This window comes from Solanum lycopersicum, chromosome 9, assembly GCF_036512215.1.
Source record: "Solanum lycopersicum chromosome 9, SLM_r2.1".
In the NCBI taxonomy this organism is placed as follows: Eukaryota; Viridiplantae; Streptophyta; class Magnoliopsida; order Solanales; family Solanaceae; genus Solanum; species Solanum lycopersicum.
Window position 1 is genome coordinate 57,307,512 of NC_090808.1, and position 22,073 is coordinate 57,329,584.

Below are 22,073 nucleotides of genomic sequence, written 5' to 3' on the forward strand. Positions count from 1 at the left end.
GGAAGGGTAGTTTTGAGCCGAAATAGTTTAAGGGTATATATGAGCTATTTCGAATAGTTTAAGGTTAGTTTTGACCCTTTTCCTTTTAGTCTATGTGGCAGTGGAAACCTATTGGGGTGCCATGTGGATGTCACATGACATTTAATAATTTCCGTTAATTAGAAGGACACTTTTGACCCAATAATTTGATGGAAATGGTAATTTTGAGCCAAAATATAGTTTAAGGGTATATATAAGTTATTTCAGATAGTTTAAGAATATTTTTGATCCTTTTTCCGAATAATTAATCACCATATGGACATTTCTACTAAATTCTTATACAAGTTCACACAAGAATATCCACTTTAAATTTTCTTTATCTACGGTAACATTTGATTCACTTTTCTAAATCTCATTTGATATTTACTGACCCTCAATTAAATACCCAAAACAACTTGAACATGTACCATTGAATATTTACCACCTTAGATTCTCTTGATAATTGATACCTCAAGTGTTTGTAGTAAAATCTTGTTAGTTCTTTAAATTGTTGAATGCAATGTTAATCCTCAAGTGACTGCAATCCATTATGCAAGTCAACCAGTAGCTAGCCCAAAAAAGCATGTACTGTTGTCTTCATCTCACATCAATCTGTATACATGCTCTTTGATAAAGATTTTTCGCTGTATATATCTCAAATACTATCATTGATTACTTTCCTTACTTGGTTTAAAATTGACGATCATCTCCCTTGAAGAACTCTCAACCACGGATCTTTTTTCCGTTGACATGCGTTGGAAAATTCTAGTATCTCAAAAGGAATTATTTTATTTCCTATTATACTTGAAAGAGAATATTATTTTATGCGCTAAATATTTTCTTTTCCTAAATAATATTCTAATGTCATTATTATTATTATTATTCTTTAATAAACCATTATTTTCTGTCATGGATGTTACAAAACGTCTCTTTGCTTAAATGAATTGTCTTCAATTCATTAATTGTGTTTACTAATTTTCTATATATATCTATTCTGACTGAGGGTGAGTAAGTGTGAAGACAAGATAACAATTTTTTATTTCATATATCGTTATGAGAAAAAAATTTATCTGCACTGGATGTATTACTCATTTAATAAATAAATAATATGTGTCAATTTTTCTAACTACAAGTATCTATTGTTAACTAGAGTTAACTAATATTATATTTATACATATCATAATTAATAAAGTAATATTTAAATAACTTAACTGTCTTTTTAATAGTAATGTAGAATACAATTGTTGTTGTCGTACCCGAAAAGTTTTCTAACATCAATCTGAATTGTATCTCTTTGATGGATGCTCAATACAAATCACATGCTTTTACAAATACAGAAGATATTTTATTTCTACTTTTTGTGTGGTCCTATTACATACTACTCAAGTTATACGTAATAAACTACTCAAGTTATACGTACTAAGGCGAACTTATTTACTAACTTTATCCAGCTCTGTCTAACACTATCTAGCACTATGATAAACAGAGATAAAAAGGTGTTTGGATTGATTTAGTTTTAGTGTTTCTCTTTTTATATTTTTCAAGTAGCTTCTATCAAGAAAAAATTTTCGTAAAAAATATATCGCACGCACACTAACATTAACCTAATGTACTTAATTTCTGTGCATAAAACTACACAAACTATGCATATTCAATATGCATGATAACAACACAAAATATACAGTACCTCTCTATGCGTAAAAACTACAAATTATGTACATTTATCCAGCTCAATATGAATAAGAACTATACAAAATCTGCATCACTATGCTCCAGAAGCTAATTTTGTATCTTTCTCCATAAAAATTACACATATTCTTAAAATTTTAAATAGAAAAATTGTGAATTAAAAAGAGTTTACGCAAGTGTTATATTCATGTAAATGTTACTGTCTAAAAAGCAAACGAAATTAATTTGCTATGTTCGCCTCATAACTATCTCAAAACATTTAATACCATATTATTCTCTACACAAAGAATTCAAAATTTTAAAATAAAGGATTTCACTAGCTTGCCAAAACTGCATGTGCCTCAATTATACTTGTTATCCAACGTAGTTGTAGAGTAGAATTGTTGTACAAAATTAAAATAAGTAAAATAATGAAAATCTTATTAATTCTACATAATTTCTATATAAGAATACATTGATAATACCCTTGATGTGTTCTCAACACTCTGTAACAAAGTTAACAGTGAAACATTAGATTCATTCATATCAAAATCAAAAGTATCATCCTTGCAAACAAAAAGAAAATTAAGACAACAATAATATGAAATAATTATTTGACATAAGAGAATATACATTGAAAACAAAAAAAAAAAAGAACAAGAAGAAAACAAACATGTTGATTGACTTCCAGTAAAGGTGAAGTTGCTTGACAAGGAAGTATACACATTCTCCTCAAAAAATTCATTTGTTGAGGGAACAACAACTTCTATCGATTTCTCAATAAGTAAACAAAATTTAAGTAAATTATATATTACAAAAAATTAAAACTAAGTGAAGATAAAACTTGAATTGTACTTGCTATTTTTCTCACAAATTAGCTGAGTAGTTTTTCTTTTTTTGGGTTTCTCCCAATGTCTTTGGATACGATCTTTGCAAATACCTTGTCTTCTATGTTTTTCATGCCATGTTTTGTTGAATGATGAAGAAAGGTAATGGGCAGTTTTCCTAGATAGTCATCCAACTCAAGTGAAGCATTTTCGAGATGTCTTTGAATAACTTCTCGACTCTTCTCATTAGATTTGCTAAGATGAACAAGATTGTAACAAGTTTGCATTACACTGTTAGTATAAACTATCTCAGATTCTGAACTTTCATTGATGATACAACTCTTACGTGATATAAATCTTGTGAGTGTAGATTGTAGATGCTTGAGCTAAAATTGGACTATATTTAATAGCAAGAGTCGGCTTACCTTGTTTACAGTTGAAATCTTCATGTTCTTCATTCATCCGCCACTTAGTCACTACATTCTTTTCATAATTAGTCACAAAAATATATAAATAAGTGCTTAAATCTCCAAACCCATTTTAGGACATTATTAGCACTTTCAGTTCGAGATGTCGCTTTCAATCCAGCACTAAACACATCATTATTAAAAGTTGTAGACCACGTATGTCGAATATTATAAAGGTTATTCAACTATCTATGTTCTTCTACATTGTACATCGTAAGCATCATCTTCCACGATTCATCAAATTCAACAATAGAATCACATTCAGACATGCACTTATTAAAAAGTTTTTAAAAACCTTTATTATTCTTAAGTGAACCCAAATGAGATGTGGCATTCTGAGCTATGTACCACTGACACAATCTATGTTTAGTGCCTGGCATCACTTCTCTAATGGCAACAACCATTGCTCGAGCTTGGTCAGTTATAAAAGTTTGGGGCATAATACCTCCCATTTACTTTAAGAATGTCGAGAATAATCATTTGAAAGATTATACCGACTCATCGGATAAAAAAGCACAACCAAAAATCATATTTTGCCAATGATGGTTTATTTCAATAAATGGTGCACAAATCATATGATACTTGTTTGTTCGATATGTGGTATCAAAAGATGACTCATCGGATAAAAAAGCACAACCAAAAATCATATTTTGCCAATGATGGTTTATTCCAATAAATGGTGCACAAATCATAGGATACTTGTTTGTTCGATATGTGGTATCAAAAGACACAACATCACCAAAAAACTCATAGTCAATTCTAGATCGACCATCTCTCTAGAAAAAGCTAGTCATACGCCCTTCAGAATCTAGCCCAATAAAAAAGTGTATCACTCACTTGTCTATTATTAAATTTGTTAACAACACTTTGTGCATCTCCGACTTCCACCTTTGATTTCATCAACTGATGTATAAAATTAAAACAATCTTTTTTCGAATAACCTAACATATCAGTCCATCCGGCTTCTTCTGTCAAGTAAGAATAAGTTGTTGTTGATTTTATACCAGCGTTAACCGTATTTTCAATAACCAATCCTTTGGTTTTCGGTATCAAACGAGCAGATCTTAACAAATGTCTTTTCTTTGGTGAAGCCGTTTCATGGTTATGCTCAGTAACAAATCTGTCTATCATGAAAGGACTACTCGGCAGCTGTCGCTTAAAACTTATCATTGCAAGACACTTTAAGTGCGTCTATGTGAGTACATGATGTCTTGCTAGATTTCCTTTGCCTTTCATCTTTTTCGTCGTGTCGATAACACACAAAGCGTTTTTCTCTAACAGCCAAACCACATGTAAAATAATATCGCCGAAACCTTTAAAGTGTGCATATTGCAATATATTTTATAAGCTTCTTCCTCGTCCTTAACAATCTGAGTTTTCATTTTCTCTTTAAATTCGATTATGAAGTTTTCTGTACTTTTCTTCCCTTCATCAATTTTAGTATATCCTACTAAATCTTCATGACTTTCAACATTATTAGTCTTCTCAAAAGTTGACATTCTGTTTTATTGAAAAAGAAGAAGAAATCAAGTATTTGTAATTCATTTATAACATGTGTAACCACACACAAAAAGAGAAAAATACATAAATCTATGATCAAATTTACCCAGGTTCATGTAATTAGATATCAAAAGATCAAACTAATAATTAAGAAAATTTAGAGAACATAGATTTTTATAACTAAATATTACGCGTTTTATTCAACATGCACAAGCAAAAAGATGAGTGTTTTGTTTTCAACTTGACAATCATTGTTCTTAATTATTCTTTCATTATACATGTATGCTTAGATAGATAGAAAATTGACTAATCTGATATGTGTAGGCTCTTCTTTAATCTGGAGAATCAATGACACCAAAGGGTAATAAGAACAAAGATGAGTCCCAACAAGAAAAAGGGTAAGATGTGGAGGGAAAAAAGAAGAATAATTTGATGAAAACCCTAATTACAATGCGCCGGAAAAAAGAAAAAGTTGTCAATAACCCTAGCACTTTCAAAGTTGGTTATTTTCAAGAAATATTTAATATTTTTTATTTAAATAAGACCCCTAATAAACTTTAACTTGTGGTTAGTTCAACTATAGTGGGTGTATACACCCGGTGAGGGTAAGTTTTTTCCTCCTTATGCTAGATTTTCTTTTTATTGAATCTTTGTTAGTTTCTGACTCCTAGTTTTATACAAAAAAAGTTTGTTGAATCCTAGGGGATACACCCATATCGGGTGAAATATCATTAAGGACAGTATCTTTCGACACGCCTTAAGCTATGAAAATTTCCTACAAGAGTTTGTGGTGAAGTACAAGCTTTGGTGAGTTCGGTACAAGTGTTTGTTATGAAGGTATTTTCTGTATGGATTTACAACATGTCCCCGCATTCACATTATCCATTGATTCAAGGATCATATGTGACAAATTTCTCGACTTAGGATGATTTGTACTTGATCTACATAATTTGAGGGACGTTAGTGACATATTTCTTAATCTAAGATGATATGGACTTGAATTTACATAATTTGAGGGTCGTTAGTGGCGTATTACTCAAACTAGCATGATTTGGTCTTGATATTCTACTGGTGTATTTCTCGAATTAAGATGATTTGAATTTGATCTCTTTATGCCTTTTCAAGAAAATATAGTACCATTTATGTAGACATGTTGCATAGTCTCCAATAATTCTAGTTGAAATTGAACACGCCTTGTAGAGTTCCGATTCAAATTAAACACATTTTCTAGAGTCCCGCAATTTCAATAAGTATATATAAATAAATACTTAAATCATTTTTTAAAATAATGGTGCATGTACCTATTCAATTATTGAACCCTTGTTATTACTCGTGCCGAATGACTAGTAGAAATTTTGATCTCTATTGAAGTATTTTTATTCTTATCATACCTCGAACAACTCATTCTTGTTAATTTAGCAACACATCCTTTACATTGGCCTACCACTTCCTTCTTGATACAATAACCTGCTCCATACCGTACGATATCACTAATATAAAATCAATATTTTTCTTTCATACAAAATAATTGTAATCACCTTAAATAAGATTAATACTCATTGCCACCACCCTTCTTTCAATTAGTATATGGTATACCGAATGTGACACACCCGTACGACGCGCACACATTATAACCAATTAATTAATTGATTCTACAATATATAAACTTTTTTTTTCTTTATTGACTTGCCAAATGGACAAGTAATTAGGAATAACTAAAAAAAGAAAAATGGACAAATAATTAGAAAAAAAAAAGTATTATATAGTGAGTTTGAGATTAACAATTTTAATATTTTATAGAAGGGAACATGCTCAAATATGTAATCGAATTTTAAAAAAAGACTCATTTATGTCATTCGTTAAAAAAGTTGGCTCATCTATACCATTACCCTTTAAGAAAAGTCTCATCTATGCCATTATCGTTTAAGAAAATGTTCATTCATGCCATTATTTTTTAACAATAGTTTTGCAAAACCATTTTGACACTTCACCAATTATGATTGGTCATACGTCATTAATTTTTTTCATGAAAAAAATCAAAGTTCTGAAAAATAATTGAACTAAAATAACCCACCAAAATAAAGACCCACCCAAATAAAATTAGGAACATTTTAAAATTTGGTTGGGTTATTTTAATTCGATTCTTGTTCAGAATTTTGATTTTTTTCATTAAAAAATTAATGACGTGGTCGAATTATAATTGGTCACGTGTCAAAAAATATTTTTGCAAAACCACTGCTAAAAGTAATGGTGTAAATGAGTCTTTTCTTAAGCGATAATGACATATATAGACCAAACTTTTAACGGTTGACATAAATGAGTCTTTTCTGAAAGTTCGATGACATATTTGAGTTTTTTCCCTTTATAGAATCAATTTCAATGTATGATACTCACTCTGTCTACTTTTAATTGTTATGATTTTCTTTTTAGAGTCAAATTATTAGAACTTTGACTAATATTTTATGATTTATTTTTTCATCAAATTAATATACAAAATTTACAATTTATAGTACTTTTAGTATAATTCAATTTAATGTAATCTAATTTAATTTTTAAAATTAATCAAATTAACTTTTAAAAAACGTAACATAACTAAAAATGACAATTCTATGTTTGATCTATTATTGGAGATTCTAATATTATAGGGTGTTTTCTCTATTCATACAACATATGTATCTAAAGTCACTATAACAAAAACAACGATTAGCGGCATTAAATATTGACGTTAATAAAGAGAGCTACAGTCTTTATCGGCATTAGTTAAGTGCCATTAGAACCAATGTCGCTAAATATTTTAAGAACATATACAAAGAGTGATAATTACTGTTAAAAATAAATTTTTAGCGGCAATTAATTCATGAGTTTTGATACGTAGGTCATGCTTATTATTGTATATATATCTATAGGTTTTATTAATTGCAATTGTCAACCTCAAGTGAATTTAAGTGACATCCCTACTTGATTTTTGATTTTGATTCCATATCATTTCGTAAAAGTTTGTAATTAATTGAAGATGACAATCACAATAAGACGTTTTGTTGTAAGCTAAAGATCTCATTCTATGATTTATTGATTGTAATGAGTTTAATTTTTTTTTCTTCCCTTTTTAAGTTTCTTTGTTGCTCTTTTGTATGACTTATTTTATTTATATATTTGTATTAGGTATCCAGTCTAATGCCCTTTCTATTTAAGCAAAATAATATTAATAGTCAAAAAAAGTTGCAATTTTTTTTTCTTTTCTATTTTTATCATTTAAGATTGAAATCTTCAACAATAGTCTTGGAAGAGATAAATATATTTGAAAATTGATGTATAGATAATGTCACAAAATTGGGGTTTTAAGTAAAAGAGAATAACAAAGTTGACTAAAAACTTGTTAAACAAAATCTTAGATTCCTTTAATTTTAATTTGTTTATCTTAATTATTATAATCATTCTAAAAATACTTTTAAATTAATAAATATTAAATATTTTTCTATAATTTTAAATTTTATATTTCAAAAGATTATATTTTCTATATTGAAATTAAACCTAAATATTTCTCAGTTAATTAAGTAATACCAAATCAATTAAAAGTAAGGGTAGCCATCAAGGGTATAATGGGCCATAAGTTTAGCGAAAACCGGACACCTGGATTTTCTGACAGTAACGGGATTCTTGCCGAGCACTCATCACGGCTTACGATTAAGGCTGGACATAAAATATTAAAAAATTAAATTAAATTCACTAATTGAGTATTTGGAAGTAGAATTTTAAAATTACGTTACTGAAGTATAAATTTAGGCTTCATTTGTTTTTATTTGAATTAAGAAGTTTGAATCTGGATGTGCATCTGAATACTTATATGAATATTAAGACGTAGTTTCTAAATTTCGATACTAAATCATTAAGATTGTTTGTTTTTAATATTTGAATGTGTATAATTATTTGTTTGTCCCTATTTACTTGTTCATTTTTATTTTTATAATCGTTCCTAATTACTTAATTTATCTACGTCATAATTAATATAGGTAAAATGATAAACTCACTATGTGAATTATTATTTTCTTCAAGCAACTAAAGACAAGAAATATTATTTAGTATTTGGTATTCCTTGAATACGGAATTATTACTTGATGTATCAACATATCCATTATTCATGAGTAAATGTCCAAAAAAGAAACTTAAAAGAATCAACTTAAACAAACCAAATATATATTTTTTTAATTGTTTCGATTTATTTTTCTTGATGTCTTTTTATTTATTGATCTTCTATTATATTGTGCACCATATAAAAAAATAGATATAATTGAAAATAGTCCTATTAATTTTGAAATATAATTAACAACAACCTCGATACAGAATTACCGAATATCATACCAAATTGATATTTCCTTTATTGATTATTGAATTACTAGAAAATTTGGCTAGAAATTTAAATGACTGTAATATTTTTTTATTTTAAAATAAATTAATATTTTTTTTATTTTTAATTTAAAAATATTAAATTTAAAAGATTTAAAATGATAAAAATATATAGATAATATAATATCAAATTCTGGCGAAAAAATTCTTTTCATATCTATTTTTAACGGCGGATAAATGAATTAGTGGATGCGAAATTTGATGAGCCAAACCAAATACGGAAAGCCCATCCCTGCTTACGGCCAGCTCATACAGAATAGAGCATTCGCTAATTACCAAATTATCCATTATTATTATTTCCTATGACCCATTCCGGTTGGCGTGAATTCTGTCACAATTCAAACGTGCTCTCTCTCTTCTCTTCGCACCCCTCTCTTCACCTTATACTACTACTTTCTGCTGGATTTGTCTCTTTGATTGCAGATTTCGACAAGTTGCGAAAAATCTGGAATAAGGGAACCAGAGTTCGCCGGAGGCGGTGAAGTTAGCGATACCGGAGACTTCAACGAATTTTGGTCCGGCGAGCTCATTTTCTAGTTGAGGTGAAGTATCAATGTCGAAAGAGAAGACTGTTGTAGATGATTATGGAGATTATTATGCTATTACTGAACTGGATAGCAGAGAAATAGTTGGTGGTTCAGTTTCAAATGTCGTCAGTCACTCTTCAGGTTTTTTTTTTTTTTTGCAGTTTACCTACACACGGATTCGAACTGAATAAATTCGCCTTGTTCTAAGTGTTTCCAATAAGATAAATGCACTATTTTGTTGTTTTGGTATAAGTACTAGTTTGTTCCAATTTGTTTGACTTCATTGATTAATATTTGGACATAAAATTTTCTTTTTGACTGAATAAATTCGCCTTCTTCTAAATTGTTTTGAATATTTTTTTTGAAATAAAACTTTTATATTTAAAAATTACAATATAAAGTAACGAGTCACAATAATTATTTTTGAAAAAAGGTTAAAAATATTTTCATATACTATTTAAAAAGGTTCAAATACCTGTCAATCCATCTTTTTGATTTATTTCTGCCCTTAAAATTAATATTCTTTTCATTTAAAAAAAATTCGTCTATTTAAAAATAATAATTTCTTTTTATTTTTCGTAACATTTTTTCGGTAATATTTCAATTTTAATTTTTCACATTTATTATTAGATAAATCAAATCCAACCTATTTAATTTTTCTTACCCCATTAAATTTTTCTATCTGTTCTTATTAAAAAAAACTCAAGACTTTTTTTCAGTCGAATGTTACCATTTTCAGTGTAATACAATTTCGCGTTTGCTGTTCTTGTGACTGATGGGAAGAAAAAAATTGAAAAAGAATTAGAATCAATTAGAAAAACTCTAAACTTCAATAGTTCACCAAGTATTGATACCTTTCCGGCTAGGTGGACGTAAATTCATAAGTAAATAGGAAATTTGGACAGGCTAATTGATCTACATCTGCATGGTCTCAAAAGGGCTTATGGATCTTTTGCTAAATTTCCTTGAATCAGTAGGTTGATTTTTTTTTTATAAACACTGCGAATTGACCTTGGAGGTATGTGGAATGTACTTGCATGAATATAAAACAATGGTTGTATCTATTGAAAAACTAAGAGATGTGGAAGTTTGTAGTAGGTCATTTTCAGAAATTTCCATCATTTGCAATACAGGTTTGATAAAGGAAGTTCTCATATTCATACAAAAATAAGAAGTATAGTACTGGAAATTGCATAATTTGAGTGAAAATAGTTTTGAAATTTTTGAATACGAAAAGAGGAAGAGGAAAGAAGAAAGAGACACAGGGTTAAAGGGATAAAGAATCAATTAATCAATGTGGATATTTTTAATCCAACAGGTGGATTGTGCTATATTTTTAATCCAACAGTTGGATGAACGGTATTTTTGAACCTTTTCAAATAGTCTTAAGGGTATTTTTGGCCCTTTTCCGTAGTTTCTTTGACGGTTATTTAACTAAGGCAAACAATTTGAAAAGGAGGAAGCAGTAATACATAAACTTTGATAGTGTCCGGCATAACATTTTTATACGTAAACTTATTAACTTTAGTCTAATTTAGTTGTGGAACTGTCATATTTTATCTGTGATAAGCAAACTGTGGAGCGAGCTGAAACAGTTTGAGTAATTGAGACTAACTGTTGTCATCAATTTAAGTCAAGCCGAAATGGAATAAAATATTGTAATACAAACATTCTACTTCTGTGTGATGGATGAACAAACATAGGATGATTGTTTTGTATGTGCTCGACAGGAAATGCAATTTATTTTACAGTGAATTCTGATGCTTTTGAAACAGGCCATCTTCTATGCTAACTGTAAGTGTGTAACTTTTTATGTTAGAGACTTCTGGAACGGAAGTTGCACGTTTCACTACACTGCCTCACAATATATTTAGCTCAGACAAATCTGAATCACATTCAGGTCATCTTAAGTTGGGAAGATCAAAAACTGAGCCACCTACACACAGTAGTCAATTTGCTGAAGAGGCAGCAAATATCTCTGATGACAGCGATTCTGAACAACAGAAGGTATAGTTCAAGTCTTCAAGATGAAATCATCATATCATATCATGTTTCATATTTATAAACTTATATTTTTGGCTTTGACTTAGGCTTCTTGTAATCCTTTCTCTCAGCTCTCCATTACATTAACTAAAAAACTTGCTAATTCTACTCTCTTTTATTATCCCCATCATCACTTTGAAATTAGTTTCACTTTCTATCTCAATCACCAAATAACATTAAAAAATAGCTCTTGAAGTCAAAAAACTAAAAAGTAGTGGGAGACCTACTATTGGTTTTTGACTTACTCCAAGTCATTTAAAATTTATTTTAAGTCATTTTAAACTTGTCAAACACTTCCTAACTTATTTTTAGTTATTTTTTATATTTGTCAAACACTTCCAAAAGTCAAAAGCTGATTTACAAGTAGGTTTAACTAACTTTTAAGCCAATCCAAACACCCTGTGACTCATAACTTAAATGAATTTTCATTTTCAGTGAAAATCATTCTTCATTATCATCTCCAATTAATGTCTAGGGATGTCAAATAGGAATGTTTGGCCGCTTTTAGACTTGTCAAACAAGTTTAGTCAATAAATGGCCGTGACCTAACCCCGTCAGATTCGATCAATTTGGGCTAAACAATGTTTCATTAACAATGCGCTAGTCGAAACCATTTCTTCATTTATTATACCATGTTTAATTAACAACGCGAAAGATTGTTTCTTTTCTTATAGAAAGAAAAAGTATGTGAATTTGGAGAGGAGAAATTTATAGCAAACTAAACAAAAAGAAGAAGTACATATCTTGGACTTGGTTGGACAGGTAGGCACAGGCTATTAGATAGGTCAATTTGCATATATGCTTGTTGACCCACCAATGGATATATTCTTAACGCAACCCGTCCAAACTTGGGCAAGTTGGGCAGAGTACCTGCTTGGGATTAATTTGGCACCCTTAGAGACACCATACTATTTTGTCTTGTCATTGTTGGTGTTTCATACTACTGAATTTTATATCACTCAAGGATGGATAAATCATTCAACTAATTTACATTACTTTGATGCTTGTTTTGCACTTGACATACTGCAGCTCAAGTTGTTGAAGAGGATTGCAACTGTCAAAGACAATGGAACTGTAGAATTTGAGATTCCGGGTGATGAAGAATCCAGGGTGCTTGGAGTGGAATCTCAAAGTGTCTCTAATGAAGTTGAAGATGAGCCTCTTGATGAAATAGAACTTCACTATATTCCTCCAATGCAGATTGTAATGCTTATTGTTGGAACACGTGGTGATGTGCAACCCTTTATTGCAATTGGCAAACGTTTGCAGGTACCTGACATCATTTTGCAATCTCAAATTCTATATCTGCAAGCTGTTTCCACATTGTACATGCATTATATATATGTATTTTAAAATGTTAAAACGGTGAAAAACACTTGCAAATCTTTGAGCAGAGTGTATTTTTCACTGTGGCTTGATTTCTTAATCAGAGACCTATAGTGACACTCTTTCCTTTCAAATTTCCAGTGTCCTTTTTTTGTTGTGGGTTACTGTCCTAGTCATTTCAGTTTTAACATTTTAAATTTGTTATGCCTCCAATCCATTTGGTGATTTAAACTTGGACTTGCTCAAAGCTCGAGAAAAACCAGCAAACAAGATTGCATCATGAACCTGATGACCCAGTTTGTGGTTTTACCTTCCCTCTTCCTTGTGTCTTTTTTCATACTTGTGAAATCATAATGTACAGACCCATTTTTCTTACTTATTGCATGGATTATGTCTCAAGTTTTGCTTTTCTTGCCATGAAATGTTCTGCTCAAATAAGGAGTTACAATTGAATAAACATTTGTCTTTTTGCTGATGGAACATTTGCGCTGGTAGCCATAGTTTTTATAACTCTATAATTTTCGACTGATGCTTTTGTGATGGAGTTACATAGCTATACTTTGTTAGATGTCACCAGGGATACCCTTGATAACTGTAAGTGCCAGTTGTCATCCCAAGTGTATTAGCGCATATCCAATCCTATTCTCTAGTTTATTCTCCAAATATAGAGTTTTCTATTTTCTCAAACAACCAACTTCAACCCATTTCTCTATTTTACTCTCCAAAAAAGAATCTTCTTTCTCTTTCCTCAATATTGTCTTATTATTTCGAATTCATTCTTATTTTCTTATGTCATAATATAAATCCTTTTTTTTTCTTTTTCCAAATAATCACTTTATATAATTTTCATGTGATATAAAATTTTATTTTTTCAAATTCTTTATTCGATATAAATTTATATTTTATTCTAAATTTCTAAATAACATAAATTGCAAGCAAATATTATATAATTTACAAATTAATGGACGATCTGAATAAATCTGAAATCATTTATGATAAAATTACATAAACCTACATAAATACTCAACTTTCAACTTTATTACATTGTTCCCGTAAATGCTTTATTAATGCAATACGGAGTCTAAGATAACATTTTTGTCCTTCATTTTTTTATGTCTAACTAAAAATTGTTCAATTCGGAGATTTTCATCTACCACCATTTATATTGTTGCAGTTGAGCCCCTACAATATCTTGAATTGATGCATTAAGATTACGTTCACCCACAATCATTATGTTGTGTAGTATAATACATGTACTCATTATATCATGTAACACTTTCTTTCTCAAAAAATGTGGTGAAACTGCAATAATTGCAAAACGTGATTGCAAAACTCCGAATGCATGTTCAAAATTCGGCACAATTCTTGTTTCATTGCAAAAAAATTCTTCTTTTGAGAACGTGGATCACGAATAGTGAAAATTAATAATAAATCAAATTATATAAAAGTGATTTTTTTAAAAGGAAATATTATCAATTCGGAATAAAAGTAGTATATATTAAATACGACATTTTAAAAAATATTATATTATATTTTAAAAAATTGCTAATATTAAATATTTAATAAGTGACATTATATGTAAAATAATATGTCAATTACAAAATAATAGAAATAATAATAAAATAATAAATAAATGAAATGAAGAGTGTGAATAGTAGTTCTCTCACTTCTCTAAAAATGAAGGATAGTGACTATAATAAAGAGGGATTGGAGTGTCCATTCTCTTTTACTCTCCCCTAATATAGCGAATAGAGAGTAAAATAGAAGTGGTTGGAGATGGTGATAGTTATTTTGAATTTCTGTTGAGAACCCTTCTCTTTGATAGATCTTCAGTTAATGGTGGTCCACCTTGAACTAATGGTGTTCCACCATTTAGTGGTAAATGGATTAGAAGAGCAGTTGTTTCCTCTGCAATGAAGACCCTTTGCTTCTTATAAGATGCTAATCTTGTCTAAGAAGCCGGTATTCCATGATGACTTATCTCTTGTTTTGATTTTGTCTCTGATTGTTTATTGTCATAGCTAATAAAGTATAGTTTGGTCTATGCTAGCTTGTTGACAGAATTGCTGTTGCAGGAGTATGGACATCGAGTGAGGCTGGCAACCCATGCAAATTTCAAAGAGTTTGTCTTAACCGCTGGGTTGGAATTCTATCCTCTTGGGGGTGATCCAGTAGTTTTGGCTGGATGTATGTTCCTAAGTTTCTGTTTGTTCTGAAACTGAATTAACAATCTCATGCGGGTCTAGTGTCTTGCTTGTACTTTATCTGATGCTCTACATTTCTAGATGTGTGCTTACCATTTTTAGATCTCCACAAACATTGTGTTATTAATCATCATTATCTTTGTAACTCTGTTCAACCTAAACTAAGTGAGGTATAACAAACTTGTGATTGTTTCACATGGTTGTGGCAAACCTTGATACTGAATTTTCATAACGGAATATTCATTATGTATATCCATTGACTGGTTAATGTTGAAGGACTACATCTGAATTGCTTGGAAGTGCGTCCACTTCTTGTTGCCCATAACTAGTAAGTAGTAATAAGGTTAACTAGCTTGATTCATTTTGCATTTTTAAGGATCAAATGTTAAACCTGCTGTGAAGGGCTTCAAAACATCCCATCTGAAACCAAAACAGGATAAAGAAAACGAAAAGGAAGAAAGAATCAATCTGAAAGAACAAGCCGATCCTAAGTTATTTCTTATACTCTCTAGAAAGTCATTTCCTCTGTTGGATAGACTTTTTCCTTGGTAGAACTGAAGATTAAAAGATTTCATTTGCTTGAACTTAGATTACTTTGCCAGTAAAAGTCTTTTTTTTGTGAGTCTTTTTTTGGTGCATAAATTGAGGTTTAGTATTATATAAGGGTATAAGACTTGGTTCCTAAACATCTTGCACATCATCTGCAAGTGCTTTCTCTCTAGGTTTGTAGGTACACTAGAATATGTGGTCTGTCTCTAAGCTGTTGCAGAGAATGTCCTTAGATGCTTGAATTTGACTAATTGCTGATTTCTTCAAATTTCATCAATTTCAATGAGAGCCTTCATTCATAATTGTCATTAAGTGCAAATTTCTTATCAGAATTGACTCAACATTCTTTCTCTTGATTTGTAGATATGGTTAAAAATAAGGGCTTCTTACCTTCTGCACCCTCAGAAATTCCTGTTCAGAGAAATCAATTGAAGGAAATTATAAGTTCTCTACTCCCAGCTTGCGAAGAACCTGATATGGATACTGGAGTACCCTTTAAAGCAGATGCGATTATTGCTAATCCCCCAGCATATGGTAAGATATGTGAATTGTGCATTTCTATACCATTTTGCTTGCTCATTACCTTGTTAATAATCCCCGAGCATATAGGTAATCTTATCTGTTTGCTGACTCTTTTATCAAATGTTTGCATGAAGCTCTTTAGAAAACCTGAATCTTTTATATTAAAAAAAAACAACATATAATGACAGATTTCTTCTCCTGATATTTCAAGTGTAATCTTATCTGTTTGCTGACTCTTTTATCAAGTGTTTGCATGAAGCTCTTTAGAAAACCTGAGTCCTTTATATTAAAAAAAAAAGATGAAATGACAGATTTTTTCTCCTGAAAATCTATTTACTGGTGTAAGGAGAGGACACTTGATGATTTCTCAGATGTTTTAGACTTCTTAGATTCATTGAGATGATTGTAGTTATATTGATATACGGTGTTCTTTGTACTTCTGTGACTTCTTATTTTGCAGTACCATCTTGGTGCTTGCTTTGATAAAATTTGTTTACCTTATAATAGAAACATAAATTTACTCCAGCACTTTGCAGATCACGCCAACATATTTAGCTACATAGTCTCAGAACACACTGTGCCCCTCTCAATGCTCAGAAAGAACCTAGTTATATTACCTGTTTGTCAAGCTTGTGGTCTGCCTTTTACTTTGCCGAGTTTCAGACAGTATTTTCTCACTTTTGTATACTGTAGCCAGCAGAGAAGAGATTGACTCCAACATCATTCAGAAATCTTTTACAATAGTTTATTATCTCAAAGAATTGAGATAATTCTTGCACTATACTGTACATAATGAAACTGTTAGTAGTATGTGGGAGATTTTGGCCAGAGTTTTATGTTCCACTAGTGTTCATTTAGAGCATACTTCGATATATAGTGTAAGTAACATACATTAACTGGAAATTGGTTTTGGATATCGACTTTGATGACCCATGAAGTATAGTTAGATATGAGTAAATTCATTTAAACTTGAGAAAGTTTCTTTTATTCATGCATTAATAATATAATTGCTTTCAGATGTGCAAAATTAGCACTTTATTGTTTTCAAGGATGAGAAAAGCTGACGAAGTTTGTGTCATTTTGTTTGAAGTATAGTTGTTGAATGGTTACTTCAAGATAGACTGCCATGAATTTGAACTTGCGGATTAAAGGTCCTGGAAATGGATCTGGAGGATAGTTGTGCTAGTTTTTGGCTAATACAGTCAGGGGTACATCTAGTATAATGAACACATAATGTTTATCTTAGACCTAGATTTTCAATGTAAGATACACTGACATTGTTGAAGATATTAAACACTATTAACCCATAACTCAAATAAGATGATGGGTTCAATAAATAAAACCCAATACTGAATCCATAGAATTATAATCCTGGATCCTCCTGTGAATATAGTTAATTCTAGTTTGATAACTGACATTCGTTCTTGTGGGCATGAATTTATGAATAAAAAGAAAAACAGGTCCCACTTTTGACTAGGGTGTGCCAAATGGTTCTGTATGCTTGGCTTATTCTTCCCCAATAAAGACCATTTCATCTTGTCCTGGATGAGTCACCTCCAATCAAATTTCTGTTAGTAGTGGCTTTTCAAGCTCACTTTGAACTTTGATGGAGGTTCTTCTCATTGCTTTTATGCTAATAAAATATTTTGGATGTATGTTCTCGTGGTGATAGTGGAAGAATAGTTTCTATTGCTAACCTAGAAATCTCTTTTTCAGGGCATACACATGTTGCGGAAGCACTGAAAATTCCAATTCATATTTTCTTTACAATGCCATGGACGTAAGTCTTGCTTGGGTAATGAGGAATTAGGAAGCTATTTAGTTATTTGTTATATTCATTTCATTTTACATGTCCTATTAGAAGTTTGATCTGGACCTTAGGTTATTCAGTAAGTAAGTATTCTCTCTTTTTGTACCAGGCCAACTAGCGAATTTCCTCATCCATTGTCTCGCATTAAACAACCAGCTGGATATCGGGTGAGTTGGATTCTAATATCTATACTTTGCATCTAGTGTTAATTTTTCATTTGGTACTGCCTTCCTCTCTTCCCTCTCCCACCCACCCAATGGAAAAGATAAGAAAGAAGGTTGGTTTCTGTTCACATTTGCTCTTTTATGAATTCTGCAGCTGTCATATCAGATTGTTGACTCCTTGATTTGGCTAGGGATTCGAGATATGATTAATGATACCAGGAAAAGAAAACTGAAGCTAAGACCAGTTACATATTTAAGCAGTTCTCAAGTCTCTGTGCTGGATATCCCACATGGATATATTTGGAGTCCTCACCTTGTTCCTAAACCAAAAGGTAATTACTCTTCAGATGTCAATAATCAAGCACAGAAGTCCTTTACTTCCCAGCAACAAGTCTTATCAAATGCATTCTTGTTTAAAGAAGTCGCAACTGTTCTTTATATAGTTACACTTTTGCAGATTGGGGACCAAAGGTTGATGTAGTGGGATTTTGCTTCCTCGATCTTGCATCTGGTTATGAACCTCCAGAATCACTAGTAAACTGGCTGAAAGATGGTCAGAAACCCATTTACATTGGCTTTGGTAGTCTTGTAAGTTACAAGATCCTCAATATTTGACATATTTGCTTTCTGCTCATTCCTCTTTCTCCTTCTTTTCCCCATCTTCACAATAAAGAAGGAAAATAGAGAGTTATAATATTTTTTAGAGAAACCTAAAAAGACATTCCATGTCCCTGATAAATTTAGGAAAAAGAGGAATGGTGGCTCCTTGTTTCTTGTACTTCGATTAGTTGTTATCATCAAATTTGAATTGTGAAGCAAATTTTGTATTTGAGACTGTTGAAAATAGTTATAGGTAGAAAATGTTAATTTTCTGTCAGATGTTGTATGCTAATAACATGTCATATGAGAAGTGATATAACACAATTGCAAATTCTCTAGGAAGTGATCTGTGTTAACATGTCAATAATATTCGTCGTCTTCAGACATAATTCAGATTATGCTCAAAATTGGTCAAACTGTTGTATTTCATATTTACTTAATGTTTAGATATCCCAAGATTCAAGATTTAGATTATATTATCCATCTCCAATTTTCTTATTTCTACAATCTCAGCCTGTTCAAGAGCCAGAGAAAATGACCCAAATAATTGTTGAGGCATTAGAACGCACTGGACAAAGGGGGATCATTAACAAAGGCTGGGGTGGCCTTGGCAATTGTAAGTTCTGTTTATTATTCTAGTGTAGGAATAATCAATTTATTTAATTATTTATGTTTGTGTAGGTAACTCATGAAATTTTGGAGGTGGTACTCAGCTAATACTTGTTTTTTGTTGTATCCAGTGGCTGAGCCAAAGGATTTTGTGTACTTGCTTGATAATTGTCCCCATGATTGGCTATTCTTACAATGTTCTGCAGTGGTGAGCCTTTCGCAACTTTTACTCGTTTTTCTGTATCTTTTAGCTATTCAGTGATGAAGCTCAAGGAAATATCAGAAGCCTACGGCCATAGGACAAAACTTTAATTTGAGGCGCAATTAAAAATGGATGACTGACATGTCATTTTCAATATTGACTTAGGCTTATTAATTGGTATACATAGTTTTTATGTGGGATTATCAATAAAGACTTCGTTTTTATTTTTTGTTACTAATGGTATAATGTTACTATCTAGTTGATATTATATGGGTCACAATTCTTAACTGAAAGAGTTGCATGGCCTAGGCTTGAGACTAAGATGCTATGCATGACGATGTGTGCATGTCTCTGAACACTTTTTCGTTTCTACAGCTTTGTAAGCACATAGAGCTCTCTGATTATGTTACATGCAGTGGCGGAACTAAATGGAACCCTTATCACTCCCCTATTTTTAGTTCTTGACCAAATTGAACTATTTCACTTTAACCATTCAAAGATATTCATAGCCACAGGAAACGGTACCAAATCCCCTTCATCGATATTGTAAATAGGCTAAAAATGTATTTTGCTGGTTACATTAAGCTATTGAATCCCCTTGACATCGGGAAAACTAGAGTAGTAGAGGGGGGTTCAAGATTTGCTTAATTTCACAGTCAAATCCCAACAGTAACATTCTAGTTTCTTTTTTTGAATCCGCTTAAATAAATTCCTGGCTCTGTCCCCAGTTGCATGTGTTTCCCGTCTTGGCCTCCCTTTGTTTTTATAGATGCGTAAATGTGTGCCAGTTTGGTGGGTATGTAGACTTCTTAACATAATCCTAGACTGGGTTGTGATAGCCATCAGCTGCAAAATATGGGTTCAGATCCAGGACCAAAGTGGCATAAACCTGCAACGATAATGTAATAGCAATGGTTTGGATTAAAATGTTTATTAAGCCTAGTGGTTGCCTTTGACTGTGTAATTTTTTTTTTTCAAAAGACTTGATTGTGCTAACATAGGAAATTGAGTGCTTTCTCTCACAAAATATGAAAAAATATTTCACTCGTCAAGATTCGAGATTGAAGTGCTACTTTCTTTATAGTGTCTTTCTGATAGGTTACTTTCTATATGAGTGGAGTCAACAAATTTATGCTGCTGTGAGTTGCACGCGGTTGGGTAGGGCTGTAGGGAAATTGGTGGTTTGAAAGTTTTTGTGCCACTGACAAATACATTGCAAGAGTGGGAGTTGAGCAGAGAAGGGGAGGGGTGTTGGTGTTCTCTATTGGTTCATAAAGGCCGCTGTCTCTAGTTCTCAGTCAATTGAAAGCTTTAACAAACTCTCTTTTATGTGATTTGTATTTGAAGTATCATCCAGCTTAGCATGTGTATTATAAGTGACATTACCAGTTTTCTCTTTCTTTCCAGGTGCACCACGGGGGTGCTGGAACAACAGCTGCTGGTCTTAAAGCTGCGGTGATGATTTCAGCAACCTCTGTTTTACTCTTGTTTCCTTTTGTGTTTATTTGGGCTAATTGGATTATATCATATTTTGGGATTACAGTGTCCAACAACTATTGTACCCTTCTTTGGTGACCAGCCATTTTGGGGGGAAAGGGTGCACGCTAGAGGTGTAGGCCCTCCACCTATACCTATCGACGAATTTTCCCTTCCTAAGCTGGTTGAGGCAATTGAATTCATGCTTGATCCTAAGGTACTTTGCTATGGATTTTTATCCCATATACCTGAATTTTTCTTGCAGAAATTATGTAAAAGCAAAAGTTTTTAAATCATGAATTAGCATACATACTGGAGTTTAATTTGCTCAAGTTATGTTCAATGGGTCTTTTGAATCTTAGTGTCATATCACATCATCCTTTATCTAACTAGAAACTTAAGACAAATTGTGAATTATCAATTCAAGATGGAGTTATTTACCAAGTTGTTCCTTTTATTTTTAAAGGGAAACCAAAAAACTCAAGGCATGGTTGTATGAGACCAAAGCTTAGTTGTTGTTAATGTATAACACATGAGGTAATTCACAGGTAAAGGAGAACGCAGTTGAGCTGGCTAAGGCGATGGAGAATGAAGACGGGGTCACTGGAGCAGTAAAAGCCTTCTTTAAGCATCTTCTCCGCAATAATGAGCCTGATCTTGATGAAACACCTGCACCACGAAGTTTATTTTCTTTAAGAAGATGCTTAGGTTTTTGCTAGATCTCAATGTGTGAAATTGTCTATTTGTCACTATAAACTATTTGTACCTTGTTCCTGCAATAATGTAATATTTTTATACACAACCAATGGTGCTATATTGTATTACATTGCTACCCTAAATAGTTGGATACCATGAATCAAATAAAAGTTCTAAATTGTCCTAGTTTTGTTTCAAGAACTATTAGTGTTTGCACTTCGAAAGGGCGTTTACCACAATGAAAGTGTTGTCTAATTTATTCATTGGTTGTTCCATTTGCAAGATTTTCTGGGAGTTGAGGGGCTATGTATAGGCTACATATTAGAGGTTAGTATTCTGAGTCTAATTTATTCATTGGTTGTTCCATTTGCAAGATTTTCTGGGAGTTGAGGGGCTATGTATTGACTACATATTAGAGGTTTCGTATTCTGAATTTGCTCAGGTTGGCATAGTTTGTTGTA

General features: G+C 31.6%; 1 protein-coding gene across 5 annotated transcripts; it reads left to right on the forward strand.

The window, feature by feature from the left end:
- Positions 1 to 9,075: 9,075 nt before the first annotated feature.
- Positions 9,076 to 21,798, forward strand: LOC101263151 (sterol 3-beta-glucosyltransferase UGT80A2). 5 transcript variants are annotated; one of them, XM_010328019.4, is made up of 15 exons: positions 9,093 to 9,552; positions 11,142 to 11,205; positions 11,312 to 11,418; positions 12,484 to 12,723; positions 14,856 to 14,967; positions 15,897 to 16,067; positions 17,772 to 17,835; positions 17,975 to 18,032; positions 18,184 to 18,361; positions 18,487 to 18,617; positions 19,143 to 19,245; positions 19,370 to 19,446; positions 20,848 to 20,895; positions 20,984 to 21,133; positions 21,465 to 21,798. In XM_010328019.4, exons 2-15 carry the CDS (start codon positions 11,172 to 11,174, stop codon positions 21,633 to 21,635), a joined length of 1,644 nt encoding a protein of 547 aa, XP_010326321.1. In that variant the 5' UTR covers positions 9,093 to 9,552; positions 11,142 to 11,171; the 3' UTR covers positions 21,636 to 21,798. The 5 variants fall into 5 exon arrangements, with proteins under 5 accessions (XP_010326319.1, XP_004247104.1, XP_010326321.1 ...); XM_010328018.4 differs by having other exon boundaries at positions 9,209 to 9,552; positions 11,187 to 11,205; XM_069288695.1 differs by lacking the exon at positions 9,093 to 9,552 and adding an exon at positions 10,092 to 10,384.
- Positions 21,799 to 22,073: the final 275 nt, after the last annotated feature.